General features: G+C 41.0%; 1 protein-coding gene across 3 annotated transcripts in view; it reads right to left on the reverse strand.

Annotated features, from left to right (window-relative positions):
- Window positions 1–700: 700 nt before the first annotated feature.
- LOC146582770 (protein MTSS 2-like) overlaps window positions 701–18,081 on the reverse strand; it is a 78,458-nt gene continuing 61,077 nt past the window's right edge. Inside the window, exons 10-15 of one of the 3 annotated variants that reach the window (XM_085288714.1) lie at window positions 17,773–17,920; window positions 17,382–17,456; window positions 14,416–14,571; window positions 13,781–13,963; window positions 11,284–11,449; window positions 701–10,746 (exon numbers count right to left, since the gene is read on the reverse strand). In XM_085288714.1, coding sequence (XP_085144840.1) covers window positions 9,878–10,746; window positions 11,284–11,449; window positions 13,781–13,963; window positions 14,416–14,571; window positions 17,382–17,456; window positions 17,773–17,920 — 1,597 coding nt within the window. In that variant the 3' untranslated portion in view covers window positions 701–9,877. Of the gene's footprint in view, window positions 10,747–11,283; window positions 11,450–13,780; window positions 13,964–14,415; window positions 14,572–17,381; window positions 17,457–17,772; window positions 18,050–18,081 lie in introns of all 3 variants that reach the window. The other 2 variants (XM_085288629.1, XM_085288805.1) reach the window with 2 other exon arrangements.

The following is an 18,081-nucleotide window of genomic DNA, read 5'->3' on the forward strand; positions in this document are numbered from 1 at the left end:
AACTAGTGCCAGTACCGAAAAAAAGAAGCTTTATTCATGACACATGTGAAAAGACCCAGGAAAACAGAGTTAACAAAAAAAAACGATAACAGAGGAACCTTATTTGTAAGAATATAGACTCATCTGGAGACAGCCCTTTAGAGCACTTCTTTTCTAGCTTAGAAGAGAGAAAGACCTTGAATAATTGGCATGCCTTCTTCCTTTTTGAAGGTGTGCCACATACATAAGGCCTTGTATTCTGCATATGGAGAGGAATGTGCAATACACATAAAGACCATGTTTTTATATAAATGTGAGCTGTGCTGACCTGTACATATTACTCTTTTCTCATCTGCAGACTCCTATTTAATGTTTCTATATACATCTGAGAGAGAGTGTAATTCATTTTAACTCTAACTTAACCTAGACATTTGACTTTTTATTTACATTATCTGCCTAAAGTTATTGTTGTGGAAAATATGTACCAATGGGATATGGAATCTTTTCCTAACCACTGTTATTATGCACTGAAAGTGCAAGTGTCTTTCTTTGGTTCAGTGACTACAGTTAGCCTTTCTACCGCTGACTGGCCTATAGATGCCACACAGACTATTCACTGACCCATACTGAATCGCTTCTTACAGTGCATACTAAACTCTGTAGATGGTTTAGGATTCTGACCATATTTCTTGAATAAAAAGATTCGTTTTACACAGCAGCACACAGTTTAAGTACAACTTTTATTAATACTGGAATCATCACAGTGCGTTTTGTTACATTAGCAGTGACTAAAGTTAACAAAAAAAGGGTCAATCTTACAAAAAGGAAGACAGAAAAGAAATCTTCACCTTCAGCGACAGAGGCGAACCAAACTTAGAAATCAATTCACAATAAATTAAAGGAAAAAAAGCAGAAGTGAGGGGGCGTGAGAAGAGAGAAAGACAAGACCACAGTACCTGCAGGGCTACTCGGGAGGAAAAAGAGGAGCTAAAAGACTGGTTTGTACAGAAAGAAGAAGCAGGTGTTGACTCTCTCACAATGTTATTATTTGGGAAAAAAAAAAGCCCCTCAGAAAATGCCTCAGCTGTGAATTTTGTAGAGATTTCATTGAGAGTTCAGATGTCGGCTGTCGAGAGAGAGAGCAAGCGAGCAAGAGACACTACTGGAACTGGAGTATAGACACCAAGACATTCAATTTAGTTGCAGTGACAGTGGCACCGGGAGGCCACTTCGGCCACTCTGTTCTGCATGGCTGTATGACAAGAGGTTGCAATGTGTTACATCAGGATCTCATAGAGGACTTCAAGGTACCCTCATGTGGCTTCTGAGAATCAACCTTAGTCATGTTTGCTTCAGACCAGTGTGTATATGTGCGTGTGTGTGTGTGTGTAGTAATGTGGATACCTTCCGTATTAGACAGCAGGAAAGACTGACAGATTGTGTGTGGGAGGTTGAAGGGAGGAACAGTAGGGGTTTTAACCATCTCTCCTTGTACCACACACATAATCACACTCATACAGACACACAAGTACATAGTTCAATATAACTTGGGCAGATGGCTAAACGAGTGGGTTGTATATAGAGCAACTCAAAACTTTTTTTTGTCTGATCAAAAATATAAAACAATCTGTTCTTCAATGGCCAGCATTGTGGTTTCCTTACTTAGATCAAGTCAACAATCAAGAACATTATGTTCATTTTGACTGGGGTATTTCTAATGAAGACATTTTTAAATCTTGTGTAGCATATTATGTAAGTATACAACATTTAAAGGGAAGTTATTTCCATACAGATTTCTAACATTGTTTTCATGCTGCGAGCAAATGCTCACAGTGGAAGTCTTCCAACCGCCTATAAATCTCCGTAACTAGGGAAAGGGATATGTATCGGGTCATGAAGTTTACCGGCTGAGAGAAGTTGGCCGTGCCTTAAGTTTCATCATCAGTCGTCAACATGCAGTTTGAACTTCTGTTCTGCTCTAATTTTAATTTGATTATGTTGCACTAACAGTAAAATGACAGGATGCTGACTGCTGCATCTTCTCCAGTCTCTATAACAGTGATGTAAAATGGCTTCAGAAGAAATAATTCAGACAGCAGTTGGAAAAAAGCTGATTACATGTGCAGCAATTTTGATAGAAAAATGACTTTTATGCAAGATATCAATTTAGTAGTGTTGTCTCCTGAGCCATGCCAATCAAAAACAGAACATGTGAAATTGGCGATACCGAAAGCTTAGTTAAAAGTAGACAATGTTGTTGTTTTTCATGTATTAAATGATGTAAACAATCCTTCCCTAGAAATGAGACTCTCAGCCTGTGGACAGATTTCTGTTCGAACGACTCGGGTTAAAAAAGCCAAACCTGCTTTAAGCCATCTTTTGTCTGGATGACATCAGCTAATGATAGCTTGCAAAAGACAAATTGCTAGGCAGCTAGCTAACATGTATCATCTACTTAAAGTAAATCAGAGAAGAACTGTTTCCTCTTGAAATCAACCTTCAGTTAAATTTGGGTTACAAGACCACGCTTAACAAATTGGTGTTACAGCTGTAGTTGGTGTGGCTTTTCTTGCTCCTAAGGTCAGTTAGTGTTTTAACCTTTTCCTGTATGTTGTTCAGGTTTTTTATATTCTACCCTTTTTTACTCTTATGCTTTGTCACTCCTTGCCACAATGGAAATCAATTCACAATTGAACTGCAATATATTTTATTTATTTACATATGGTATTTTGGTGGTCTCCCTAACTGACCTTGTACTGTTAGTTTAAAATGCTCACATGGTGTCTTTGACAAAAGCTCACTGAGAAACCAAGTAACATGAACGCCTTTGAGGTGATGTCAGGAAGATGCCGTAAAAAGCCTGATCAAAATTAATTAAAATGTAATCTAGCACTGAGACGGTGTTAGAGATCCATCTGCTTGCCTTGAGACCAGCAGATATTAATGTGCACGCTAGGGAAAAGTTTAACCTACCTAATGATTCCAGCATTTTGAACAAAACACCCAGGTCCCAAAATGATAGCATCCATTAGCCATTATGACACACTGGATCCACACATGCATCCTGACATACAGTAATCAGACACAGAAGGAGGGGGAGGGAAGAGGGTGAAGGGAAAGACAGAAAGATAATAAACTGAGCGTAGTGTGTATTCACTGTGGACTATGGTCATCAAAATTATTTTTCATTAGCTTTGATGGGCTGCGAGGCACAGAGAGACAGAGTAATGCCAACGGGGCTCCCATCTTGACAAGTGTTGTTTTCTGATTTGTCAGCCACACATTATCCCTGTGTGTACTGATTGAGGAAAGTGGATTAAAGTTGAATGGCAATAGGGGAAAGGGAGAGAAGATGGGGATACACAAGTTTAAATGTCTGGGAATAAAGGAACATTTAAATTCAGTTCTCTTTTGCTTTTTCCACTTGGCGAAATACGATTAGCATGGCTAACTGGTAGCTTTCATATACCTCCAGGCTGTTCAGACAATTATGGTATTAGGAATTTTCAGCTCAGTCCATCTCCAGTTACATAATCCAAAAAAAAAATTAAAAAAAAATCATGTTTTCATTAAAAGTTAAAGCAACCGCTTAACATTTTGGAAATTTTCGAGCTTATTTCTTTATTCTCTTGTCAGTGTGAGCCATTCACTGTGGGAACAACACTTGCCAGTTAACCTCTTACTTTGTATAATTTACATTTTCAGATTAAACACAAAAGTGTATTACTAAGTAAACTACAGGTATAAAGGTAGGTGGAATGTTTCAGTTTGGAGGGGTTGGGTTTCCTACATCTTCCAAACCTTGCCATGCTAAAATTACCATCTGTTGGCTATGAATTATTCTTTAATGCACACACTCACCAAAAGTGAAAGTAAGTATTTTCCAAAATGTTAAACTAGTCCTTTCACATGCTCTATGCAGCCTCGTGCTAATCATTGAAAAGTATATAGCTTTCTAGTTTTTAGGGCTTGTTGTGCAGTATTTTAAGTATACACAGTATTTTTAAGTACTGTGCATGTTTTTAAGTGTGTGCATTACTAAAGAAGCTTGCACATTAACCTTGATGGAAAACAAGAAAGCTAATATAAAGTAAACTGTGGTAATATCATTGACTGAGCCAAATTATGAAATTAACATAAGAGGAGATTGTTCTATATGTTAGTCCTGTTTCTAATATGTCCACAAGTGTTTCCATCTATGCGCGCATGCCTGCATGCATGTGTGTCTATGTGCCTTTGTATGTTTCTGCAGCAGCCACTCCGTTTGAAGGTGGGCCCACACTGAACAACACATACACTCGTAAACTTACACTGTAGCACAGTTATTCCAGCTTGTTCAGTTAGTTACACAGTTAATTTAGAATTTTAAAAACATTATTATTTAGTATGATATTTCTTGTGCTGTAAACTGGGTATTTTAAAGGAAAATAGCAGTGTTGTGTCTTTTAGTCATCTTAACCATTCAACCTTTTACTGTGTGCCTTTAGGCTGCCGTGATCTCATTCAATTTGAAAAACTCAGAGGTTTTAGAATACTGGTCTGATCCCAAGTTGTTATTTATAATTTGAGTGCTTGTTCTCCAGGGCATTATTAAAACTTTATTAAAGGAATAACTTCCTGTAGATAACTGGCAGTTTATTCCTTAGTTTTCATTTCATTCAATAAATATGCAGCACTTAAATCTTCAGACTCAGGGAGACATGTGTAGCTATGAAGACTGAAGTCAGCTTCTCATACTCAGAAAATCACACCCACTGGAGAAGAAAACAATCATAGCCTCAACATGCAACTTTTGCAGGACTTTAGAATATTTCATGGCTCTAGGGCTCCGTTTCTCAGAAAGCGATTAAGTCTGGTGCTAGACTAGAACCTTTTTCAGTGGCAAAGTTTTCTATTAATCTGGGACTTTACACACACTTAGCTGATCTTATTCAATCCCTCTCCGTGAGAGGACTGCTGCTAGTTGGATGAGTGTGATTGTTTATGCCCGAGTTTGCTGAGTGTCGCATCAAGCTGCAGCTTGGTTGTTATACTGTATTTTTATTGTTTGCTGATTATTGCACAACACAACAACATTTTGTTTCAGCCTGTGTATGTCTGTAAACACCATGTAAAAACATGGTATTACAGAATAAACCTTCTTGAATCTTGGCTAGGCTTCTCACAACTCTGGGAAACTTTTAGAACATTACAGGAAGTAGTATCTTGTCAAACACTAAACAAAAGGAGCCTGGTTCTGTTGGAGTTTTCTTCTTTTAAAAGGGAGTTTTTAAATGTCCTACTGCTGCCAAGTGCCTCCTCGTAAGGAATCTTTGGATTGCTAGTTTTTTTCCCCCTATAATAGAATCTTTACATTATATATAGCATGTAATATAAAGTGCCTCGAGATAGCTGAATTAATAATCCTAATGAAATTGTAAATTTTCCTACTGAGTGACCAAGCCTTGCATAGCTTTATTAGGTTAATGCCTACAGTAACGTCATGCTGCACACTGAGTTTCAGGATCCCAGAGTTTTCCCATTCTTCCTAACGCCTCACATTTTATTACTTTTATCTAGCAGGGTTGGATAATTAGACAAATATACTGACAATAAATAAATCTTAATATGGAAGTCTTGGTTCCGATCTCCATTTTGGAGTTAGGCGATATGGGTTCTACTGCAAAATTCTGCAAATATATCTACAGTACCCAGTTGTTGGACTCATCGTAACCACCTGAAAAATTAAACATACTACCCAACACTAACACCCAGTTTTACCATTTGAATGGCTCAGTGTTTTGGTTTGGCAGCTTATTAAACCATTTGGTGGTGCATGACACCTCACAGCAGCTTTTAGGCAAGGTAAATTTTCAAAGTCAGTGAGGATGATACACCATTTTCTTCTCCAGTGTGTATTATTTATTCTGTCTCTTTAAAGATATCTGAACTCCAAATAACACCATTAGAGCTGTGTAGTGTGAAATAACTTTAAGGTGGACAAAACAAGTATCCTAGTCTACAAAACAATGGTATTCTCCTTTATCATACCCACAGTGGATCATGATTGTGAATGCACATACATGCACTACCCCTGTATTGCTTTCCTGTTGTTTAAAGAGGAAATATCACCCAGTTGTACAGGAACAATGCTCTGACATTGCAATAGTTTAAGCAAATCAGACACAGTTGGATGCCATCCTTCACCATGTCATACATTCAGGTATACAGATTCATGGACATGGTGACCTTGACAGGTGGTTTAGGAGAAACTCTTTTTCACTTTTCTCACTCAGAACATGTTTTTTTTCCCCCCTTTCAACTTCTAAAATTCAGAGTCAGATTTATCACACAGCATCCACATGTAACAACAAATGCACCGTTTGCTGTTGACAGAACATTAAAACATCCCCTATTTGATGCACTGTTGCAAACTTCAACAAAAAAAAATGGTGTGCTTGCAGAGGGTGCCTATGTTAAAAACATCTGTTCTCCAACTCTTTATATTAAATCATTCTAAAGAAGCCACAAATGTGCCTGGAACAATTTTCTATTCAAGGCAAAAAAAATAAATAAAATAAGTTGACAAAAAGAGTATATAGGAGAGTGGATGTCGCAGGCTATGTTCAGGTCACTGCTAAAAGAGCATACAGACATGTTGATGAAGAGTTCACTAGCCTAAAGATCAACAGCCAAACAAGGACACACTCACTCTCGGCCCACACGTCCTGCATCCGTATGTTACACAGCTTAGTAGTTTGTGTTACAACTGGAGTTTTTTCTTTTTTTCTTTTTTTACATTAATTAAAGTTAAGACAAAACATTCAAACAGTACTGTAGAAGAAAAAAAAACAACTAAATATTCCATGTAATATTTTCTAACAAACCTTTATACCAAATCTGTGCGCCTGATTCTCTTTAACAAGTACAGCACATACAGTACATATTGTATGAACAGGCAGTGAAATGCTCATTTCACACATCTTTTCCTCTCTGTCAACTTGCAAAGTTAAATATTCCCACGTCTTTGTCATCAGCGAGCCGGCTTCACCATTTCTTGCATCTTAATGTTCATAAAAGTTTCTTTCACACAGCCATATCCTGAGCTGAACTGGGGCGGCCTTTTTGTGTTCAGACACCAGCGTTGTGTCTCACTGCTGGGAATACATTCATTTTATGTGACTGAATAAATGTGGGGCTAAATAATTATGTTGCATGTGATTGAGCCAATTTAAAACCAGCTGGCCAAAGAATCTGAAAAATTTAGGTTAGATTACATTACTTGTTACAGTCCTCCAGTACTTGTACTGGATTTGAGAATGGTGGCTTTCAATAGCTTCAAAGGCAGTCTCACCTTACACCCTGTGCAGAAGTCCAACTTTCAATCGAAGACTTGGGCAACAGCAAAACTTTCAGGAACTTGCGGGCAGCTAAGAAAACTTTTACGCATAATAACCACTTTGACAAATTTACTCCCCCTGCACTAGGCAACTTCATCCTGTCTCTTATTTGAAGAGTTGAAAATGATCTCAAGTCTCTTGATCTGTCAAGACTATAAACATGTAGACCTCCAAATTGTTGAATAGCAATTTTAATGCTATTGTTTAGTTTCAAACAATAATCCCTCACTCTCTACCAAAATAAAGAACTAAGAACTAATGTCAAAAATTGTCAGCTACAAGCTGGACATGTCTCCGAGTGTTTTATTACATCTGTGCTATGTGTGCTATGCTGTTTGATTAAAATCTTTGTTTTATTTAGAAAGGACAACATACAGAGTAAATCTAAGGCAAAAGAGTATTGTTCAGCTTTGTTCAAGGCTTTACTTTGTGTGGCCACAATGTAAAAAAAAAGACACAATATTTACAGGTGAGACGATATTTTTTAGATAAGCAGCTGTCATTGAAGATTTGGACAGTGAAAAATACAGCCCTAATTTTTGATACTGGTTAAGTATTAAGAGGCAAATATCCAAGTAAAAGTGTTTGATTTTGTTCTCGACCACAGGTGTGTTTATAGTTTTGATAGCATTGGCCCAATTTTTGACATTTTCGCCTCTCTACAATAACATAATACAGGAAAACCGAATTTCAACTGTTAAACTCACAGTGGAAAAAGTTTTATTCTGAAAAGCTGTTTTTATTAGGTTTTTTAAAGGTCTGTGTCCACAGTAGAAACTCAATCAAACCTACATTCCCCTCTGATGCTATGAGGCAGAAGTTTCAGTGACAGAAAAATAAAACTGGCAGGAAAGTATGGATCTGCTTTATACAGTCTGACCTGTCTATACTGTGCTTTTTTTTTCATTATGTGACCAGTCCTTTAAATGCCAGTGCAGCCACAGCATTAAAAACTTCAGTGCTCTTCACGATCCACAACAAGCAATAGCTTGTATGGCCCTGACACTTTCTTATCCCATCTCATTCGACCAATCTCCCAAATCAACCAGTCTTTCTCACTTGCTCTTTGTCCCTCCCTGTCTTCTTCTGCTTCTTCTTTCACAAATTAAATAATTCCCCCCTGGATACCATCTCGCTCACTTTCACACTCCCTATCATACAGTATGACTAAAACAACACCTACTGGCTATTGTACATATTACCTATCCCCTATCAAAGTGCTTACAGTTTTCCTTCCCCCCCCCCAGACTTTTGTAATCCATTTCATTCACCAGAAAGAGACAGGGACAGAGAGAGACACACGCCAAAACCGGCTAGGCATGAATTCACAGTCGATGTGTAATTTAGCATTCCTGATGATTGCCTGAATGTGACAAAGGAGAATCTACAATCCTCCATCGAGCCGCTTCTTCGAAACAAGAAAATAAAACACATTTATTGCTCCATTTCTGATTTAACATTTTCTCTCTGGTTCTAGAAAATATATATGAATATATCTATACGCCTGGAGTACGTCTTGTAACTTCTCGTACAGCGGTAACAAGGTAAATGACGTCACAATATAAACAAGAAAATACACGCACAACACACAGGAGAAAAAGCCCTGCCCTCATTGGGTAACCAGCTGTCCTGCAGCAGAGCTCTACCCACCCTCCTCGCACACATACACACAATTAGTCACACGTAGACACACACTCATGTTTTACATTTGCCCACATGCACACCCATGAATGCACGCATTCACTACGCAGAGAGCGAGAGAGGGGGGAAGGGGGCACTAGCACGGTTCAATGCCAACAGTGGATATTTCCTTTTTTCCAAGATTCTTTTCATTAGGATGAACCAGAGAGGCCCTCTGGCTTGTTAGCTCCCCGTACTAATACCAAAGCTTCAGTTCAATGGGCTAATAAGTACAGTGTGTTGCTGCTGAGACAGCTTGGGTTCAAACCCAGCTGCTCACATGGCACTCTGAGTCCCCTCTCTCTCTCGTCCACACCAGCCCCTCGTTCAGTCATCAGTCTTTCATCTGGGATCAGACAGTCGGGTTAGTTGGAGAAGAGGATAGGGAAAGGTGTAAGTTGGCAAAACAGAACAGAACCCAGCGTTTCTCTCTTTCTTTGCCTCTTTTTTAAAAAATCATATCTGTTTTTTTTTTTTTTTTGTCCTGTGAGTCTTTCCTTCCCTGGGTGAAGGTGTATAGAAGACAAACATGCGTCCAACACACACTAGTTATAGTGGCCTGCTAGGAGCCTGTCAATGTTCAGCATTTAACTTTTAACTGTCAGCATGGGTTAACATTATTATTGTTATTATTATCATTATATTATATATCATTACTCTAATGGTGTCTTTAAACTTTTTTTTGTGTATGTTTCTGCTTTCATTCGTCTTCTGTTATATTATAGCTTTCCCTACATGGTTAAGTTTTTGTGTATGTACTAGGTGGTTGGGTTGCATCACACCAACACCTGACTCCCTCTCGGTTGACAAGCATCATCCTCTTTCTGCTGTTCCTCCGATCACAATATACGGGGAGCTGAGCGGTCATTGGAGACGGTTTTGCGAAGACGGACTCCTCTCCTGATGGTGGTCAGCATGTCACCAGACCCTTCTGCCCCTTCGGTCCCTGTCTGAGTGTCAGTGGGGCCAGTTGGTGGTGGGGCTGGGTCATCAGGGAGGGCAGGGAAGGGAAACTGGCCCTCACCAAGGGCGTGTGCACTAGCTACCAGCTCGCCAATCTTCTCCACTAGGCTGTGCCGATTGGCTGCGATCATCTGATCTTCCTCTGATCCAGTGCCCGAGCCTGTTCCTATTGCAAGGCCCCCATGCTGCTGAGCATAGACCTCTAACGCAGCCCCTGATCCCCAGGCGGTGTTAGGCAGGCTGAGGCGCTTTGGTGATGCCTTCACATAATCAAGCGCTCCCTGTGAATCCTCAGCTCCAGTGAAGAACACACATTCCTCACTCCCCACACGGACAGGTACGCCACCAGCGTGCCCTCCACCTGCACCAGGTGAATGTGAGTCTCCAGGGACAGTGGGTGTTTTGACAGGCACGATGGGTGGTCGAATGGGGATGGGCCCCGCACTGGATAACGTGCGCCTCACGCCAGGTTTGGTAGAGGGGGTTCGGCGGATGGTGGCAGTCCCTGGAGTCCCTGCTCCACCTCCACCAGCTCCACCGGGCTGCCCTGGTATCCCATGAGCCCCTGGACCAAGAACGCCAGTGGGCAGGCCAGCTGTGCTGGCTGGCCTCTTGGTCTGGATCATTCGCCTGTAGTTCTGGGCAATATTAGAGTGGCGAGGAATTGTGGAGGACTTGTCAAACTCTGTCTGTCCATCTGGACCTTCGGCATCACCATTCACTGAGTAGCAGTCATAATCTGAACCTAATATGAGGAGAGCAGAGGGTAAAACAAAAAAAGGTATTCATGAGATTTTAGAGAAATGATTGAACTATATGTGCCAGAAACAGAGACAGAGGAAAGACAATGTTCTGTGGTCGCTTTATTAGATTAACACAGGGATAGCTACATCATTTTGGTAGAGCAAGCCAGCAAGTGAGCACATTTAATATTTTTCAATTTTATCTTTATATTGTCATTTTCCAACTGCTGTCAGAGAAACTGTCAGAATACATCCATCATACACTTTAGCTGCTGCCTGGATGATTAAATGGATTCACTTAATCTGATTTTGGTAAAACTACACTCAATGGCAGGAGTGCTAGTGGGAGGAATACAATAAACTTCTGCAGAAGTTTTAAATATTGATATTTCCCCTAAAAAAACACCTTCCCTTAACAGGTTGCTTTTCCTGGAATGTTACAAAAATAAGATGATGAATGTGGCCAGGTGAAATGTAATATATGTGGGCACCGAATGAGATTAAATGCTGCCATAAAGAGTGTGGTAGATTAGTTTCACCTTGTGAAGGAATTGTGTCCTCTGAGCAGGATGGGGTTGTGGTCTCTGTGCTATATCCACTGGAGTACTGCAGGGAGTCTCTGTTGCTCTTCTGCTGCTCCATGCTGAGTCCCCTGGTAAGCACCATGGCCAGGTCACTGGCTGCTGGAGAAACCTCCTCTCCATGCTGAGAACATACAATGAAACACTGCACTGGAGTTTGAGCAACCCGCTGTTTGAAAACTAAACCCTAATCTACAAATTGAATAGAATAAAAAAGGTTTCTGGTCCTAAAATGCAGTAGCAAAAAGAAAAGAGTTTTGTTTTTTGTTTCATTTGTAAGCATCCACCTGAGAACCTGGAAGTGTTTTGCCTGTGCCGTACCTTGTGTTGACAAGGACACTTGTGTTCACAGCCTTTTGTAGACATATATAGGCTTTGTATGCTTTCTCTAAATTGACAACTAAGTCAAGTCTTTAGCTGACTGTCTCAGATGCATTCCACAGTGAATGATATATGAGCTGCTGAGGGCCATGTGACACATCAAACTTATTGGTAATGTCACAAGAAAAGCAATGGTGTGCTTGGTTTCAACGTAACTTTATTCTTTCATGAGTTATTTACAAGTTTCTCTTTGTTCACAGCCATTGACATGTCGAAGAGGTTAACACGTGAGGAGCAGATCGAAATTGCGTTGATATCTGGTGAACGCAGTAACCGGGTCATTGCAGCAGATTTCAATGCAAGACACCTTACGAGACCACCCATCTCCCATGCTACAGTTAGCAAACTGCTTGCTAAGTTTCGTGAAACTGGTTCAGTGTTGGATTTGCCAAAATGTGGACGCAAGAAAACTGTCACTAATGAAGAAACATCAGTAGCTTCATTCAGCAGGAGCCCACAGCGTAGCACTCGCTGCATGTCACTGGAGAGTGGGATCAGTCGAACATCCCTTCGGCGGATATTAGCTACTCACAAATGGCACCCTTACAAACTCCAGCTACTGCAGCATCTCAGCGAGGATGACCCAGATCGGCGCACAGAATTTGCAGAATGGGCAAAACAAAAATTGGAACAGGACCCTCAGTTCACGCTGAAGATTTTGTTCAGTGATGAGGCAAACTTTTATGTGAGTGGTGAAGTTAACAAACAAAACCACCGCTATTGGTCTGACACTAACCCACATTGGATGGATCCTCCAAGACTGTTGGACCAACAAAAGTGATGGTTTGGTGTGGTATATGGGGTACGACGATAGTGGGTCCATTCTTCCATCCATCCATCTTCATCCGCTTTATCCGAGACCGGGTCGCGGGGGCAGCAGCCTAAGCAAAGAGGCCCAGACCTCCCTCTCCCCAGCCACCTCCTCCAGCTTATCCGGGGGAACACCAAGGCGTTCCCAGGCCAGCCGAGAGTATTTAGTATTTAGTATTTATTTATTTATTGTCATTGTCAAGAACAATGAAATTATAATCTCTCCAGCGTGTCCTGGGTCTGCCCCGGGTCCTCCTCCCGGTGGGACATGCCTGGAACACCTCACCCAGGAGGCGCCCAGGGGGCATCCTTGTCAGATGCCCGAACCACCTCAGCTGGCTCCTTTCGATGTGGAGCAGCAGCTGCTCTACTCTGAGCCCCTCCCGGATGGCCGAACTTCTCACCCTATCTCTAAGGGAGAGATAGGGTGGGTCCATTCTTCATCAATGGAAACCTCAAGGCCACTGGATATTTGAAATTGCTACATGATGATGTGTTTCCCTCTTTATGCACTGAAGCTGGCACGTTTCCTGAGTTTTTCCAGCAAGATGGTGCACCACCACATTATGGGTGCCAGGTCCGAGCATTCCTAGATGAACAGTTTCCTGGAAAGTGGATTGGTCGTCGTGGGCCAGTTGAATGGCCCCCAAGGTCTCCCGATCTGACCCGCTTAGACTTTTATTTTTGGGGTCATCTGAAGGCAATTGTCTATGGTGTGAAGATACGAGATGTGCAGCACCTGAAACTACGGATACTGGATGTCTGTGCTGGCATTTCTCCTGCGGTGTTGCTATCAGTGTGTGAAGAGTGGGAGAAGAGGGTTGCATTGACAATCCAACACAATGGGCAGCACATTGAACACATTTTATAAGTGGTCAGAAACTTGTAAATAACTCATGAAAGAATAAAGTTACATTGAAACCAAGGACACCATTGTTTTTCTTGTGACATTACCAATAAGTTTGATGTGTCACATGGCCCTCTTCCTATTGAAAAAACAAAAGTTGTATCCAAGATGGCCGACTTCTAAATGGCCACCATGGTCACCACCTATCTTGAGGAGTTTGCCCCCTCACATATACTAATGTGCCAAAAACAGGACTTTAATATCACCAACCATTCCCATTTTATTACGGTTTCATCCATATAAATGGCCCACCCTGTACTATAGGCCATACTTTATACATATTCATGCATTTGTACAGACGTACACACAAATTGCTATCTTCAGCCCATGTTTCAGTATCATCAACTTCACTATTACCTTGGCAGCGATGTTAGCTGGCGTCATCCTGGCTCTCTGCCCATCATCAGGATGTGATGGCCCAGCATATCCCTGGGAGCCCGGTGATGCCTCACTCTCCCTCAGCCTATCAAGAGGTTCCCTTCTTCGCTGGACTGCCGCTGCAGCCACAGGCTGCTCATACTGACCTGCTTTGGACCAGTCCTGAAGAGGTGAGCGGAATTAATAAACAGGAAGTAGGTGGTAACATTAGCACACACGACTTGTCCACTATCCAGCAGTTTGATGCCCTTCATCTGAGTGCAGAAAGAGGGGGCCTTTATGGGTACATCAAGGACTGTGTGCAGGTCAGAATGTGTGGAACAGAGGCCTTTTCGAGTGTTAGAGAGCATGTATATGTTGATGACCTTTGACCCTGCTTGGTTTTGGTCAGTTACCAGTTGGCAGACTGTAAAACCAATGAGGCAGATGAAGCCAAATAAAATGCACACAAAGCAAGTGGGGATGAACACTTGCAATGAAGCAGTGCAATGTGGTTATGAATGAGTTAATCAGGTGATAAAAAGTAAAAGAAAATAAATTCTATGCATTAACTTGTTAAACAGAAACAGAAGAAAATGTGCAACTGAAGAAATGGAAGCGAATGGAGAACAAACCTTCCACATAGGAACCTTTGATGTGGGAGAGGAGGAGCTGGATCCAGGGGGGCGGTTATAGGGTGGGGACGCAGGAACAGGAAGAATGACAGAGAGAGGCCGGGTGGAGCCAGAGTGAAAAAGAGCGGGGCGGAAGGTAGCGAAGGACGAGCCAAACTGCGGGACGAGAGACACAGTCATGTCATCAGAGAATGGAAAAGCCACAGACATGAAGCAAGAGTGAGCGGGAGACAGGCAGACAGACATATATATATATATATATATATATATATATATATATATATATATATATATATATATATATATATATATATATATATACACAGAGAGAGAGAGAGAGAGAGAGAGAGAGAGCCATCTACTGGGCCACACACGACAACAAAAGCCAAACATGTGTACACACACACACCAAATTCTAAGAAACAGATAGACAATACAGCTGAAACCAAAATGGGCCTCTTGAAACACAATTAGTTACTGCTGCCATGCATCAAAATGACTCTATATGCAAGTTAAGTGTGATTAGAGTGGGACTAAGCCTCTACATCAACAAAGCCTACTTCTAATTTTTAGTCAGATACTGTATGTTTAACACGTTTATGTTGATGTATTTGTAGCAAAAATTCAGATTGATGAATTGTTGCACTTGTGCATCAGGTACCACAGAAGACTTGGGTAGTTCTGCATATTTGTGGGATTTGTACAGTGATCAAGGAAAGGCTTAAAGTAAAGGAGCTCAGGTAGAAATCACAGTAACTCTGCTTTTGTTGCATGTACATGGAGCTGTTGCACCATTTTCCCAAAGGTGCTGGATGTGGATACAGTGAGATGAGCTGATGAAACTGATCTAAAGGGTTTTAGATCAGTTTTAGGGGAGCAGGCAAATTTTAATTGTCTCGTGAGTTTTTAATGGAACGTGTCATGTGTCTAGTGTGTCTGCCTCAGATTCCATGATGATTTAATTAAGAACATCCAGAAATAACCAATACATGCAATGCACAGGAGAGACTGCAAGTCTGCCTCGTGATGCTTATGCTAAATCTTGTCAAGATAACCAGTGAAAGTGGGGCACACGGTCCAGCTTGACAATGTGTATCAGTCAAATTAGAGATGGATCACAGATGGTTGTGAACACGTCAAGGGAAAGAGAAGCAGTATATGCAAGCTGGTACGGAGGACAGATGCTGCTTAAGATCAGAAATGAATATTTATTTTGCCTTGCAAGCATGATTTATATAATGGTGTGCAAACTGGCTAAAGAATGTATTATGGAAGAGGAGGAGACAAGTTCCCAAACATAAATAAAACAAGTCTCTGATTTTGTAGAGCTTTATTTGGGTATGTCTCCATCAATTAAAAGCACAGAAGACCGGCGTTACATGCTCCTATTTTCAGTTGGTAAGCAGGGGAAGATGCAAATGGCTGTAAATCTTAAAGCCAACTTTGCAACTGGCACCAATGTGTAGGTGGTTTATGCTGAGGAAGATACAACTTTGCCCCATGTGCCTATGAAAACAGAGCTCTCCAATGCTAATTGCTGCAATGAACATTTTTTTAAATTGGAGAAAATGCATAAATTCAACCAAACCCTCGTGTCTCAAATACATTTGCCTCACTATTCTCTTGTGAGTAAGTGGGCGGTGTTTGATATGATGTTGCTTAATGGTACCACAAAGCTTTCTCTGCTGGAGAACACATCAAGGCCCCAGAGATTTAATACTGTCAGCTCTACACCAAGTTTGACTTACCATTCAGAAATCAAAGTCTCCTTCTGTTCTCGGAAATCCCTGAAAATCTTATGAACGTCCTGCTACCTTGATGAGTGTAACGTCTCATTTTAAACAGCATGTGTTGTGCGCTACCTTGTAATTCTGTATCAACAATGACTTTATACTACCACAATTATCACAGCTGTTTAAAAAATTGCTCAATCTTATATGAAATTACATTTTGTTGTTCTTGCCTGATGTCTCTGGAAAACACTACAGATAATATAGGTGTGAATCTGACGGGTGTTCAGTGGAAATCTGGTTGATTTGGACAAGATGAGGAAACTTGAAGTAAACTTAAATGAAGCAGAGCTTAATTTTTAATTTCAAGTAATTCATTTATCTTTCCCCCCCCCCCCCCACCAATCATTAAGCTGTATTTGTAAATATATCCTAAACTGAGAGTTTAACTTAAGAATAAACCAGCACTGTCAGGGAAAACTAATCTCTCGACAGTGATGTCACAGACTGACCACAAGTATGATGTATGATTGTATGATTACTGTGTAAAAATCTTAAAGGACACACATTATGCTAACTAGAATAATTTTGTATGATCCACAGCTCACAATAATTCCTGTTTCTCTTATACTGGGCCTGCATTCCATCCTCCATGTGAAGCAAATCATTATAGCCCCCCTCTCTTTAAGTTGGGCCCCGCTACTGGGACATAGACCCACTATATACTCAATACTACATGTATGCACCATGCATACATAGCGTGAATATGAATAAGTATGAATAAGTATCAAGTGAAACTAACAGAAGAATAGTTATGTCTAACAATCATAACTAAGAATAATTTTTGAGGGTAAAAACAAACAAGAGTCTTTTGACACTATAAAAATCATCTAATTTTTTATTCATTTTTTCGGCTCTTTAATTGGAGCATGCCAGAGAAGGTTTGGGAGCCACTGCTTAAAGCTAATTTTCACACAAGGATGGGTCGTCTGTGTTTACAATGACAGCTGTGCATATTAGTGATATCCTCTCGCTCTGACATGATACAGAGGAGGAAGCTCTCAGAAACAGAGTGTTAGGAAAGTCTGAAGCCTGAGCTTTTGGCTCATAAGGACTACTTGTACACACACTGACCTTTATTTGTTAACTTTTTAGGACCACACTTTTATTGCTTTAATTTTTTTTATGCTGCATTTCAGACTGTCCATGTTATATATTATGAATAAGAATACTTACAGTGGTGGGGGAGCTGCATTCACTGACTGACTGGCATGTTTCTGAGGCCTCTGATGATGCTGAGCTGGATGATTTCTACACCAGGAAAGAAATAAGAGTGACACAAACCGATAAGAGTTTAGACCAAGAACCAAAACACATGTGTGAAACTTAATATTTTTCATTAGATATCCAGTAATTAAATTCTATTCAAATATTTGTCCTTTGTTATTTTAAAGTTACACTGAAATGTTTAGTTTACCTGCTGGCTGTCCTTAAAATAGAGACCAAAAATTTTGTGTCATTGTCTTTTTCAGGCTGTGCGTGTGTCATTGGAAGCCAGCAATTTAAGCCACAGTAACTCTGAACGGGTCACATAAATAATGTAAATTTGTCCATGAGGCATTTGTACCTGACTAGTGATGTCTGAGGGCATAGGTGAGGGTGGCTTGGAGTAGATGTTGGCATCCTGGGACACGAAGCCCGAATCATGTGAGGAGACACTGCTGAGGCGGTGGGCAGCAATGCCCCCCGGTGGTGGAGGCTGGTGCGGCAGGCTGCTGCGGTAGCGACAGGAGGAGGAGGATGATGAGGTGGGCGAGTGGGGCAAGGAGCCTCCGCCACCAACACCACCACTACCACCTCCCCCTGACGAACGGGAGGCACTACTGTGGGTGCTGTTTACACTGCTGTTGGGGGAGGAAGGTGTAGAGGAGAAGGG

This window comes from Mchenga conophoros, linkage group LG1 (assembly GCF_057382185.1).
Source record: "Mchenga conophoros isolate Kocher_MC1m ecotype Shallow Benthic linkage group LG1, M_conophoros_male_GT1.1, whole genome shotgun sequence".
Lineage (NCBI taxonomy): Eukaryota > Metazoa > Chordata > Actinopteri > Cichliformes > Cichlidae > Mchenga > Mchenga conophoros.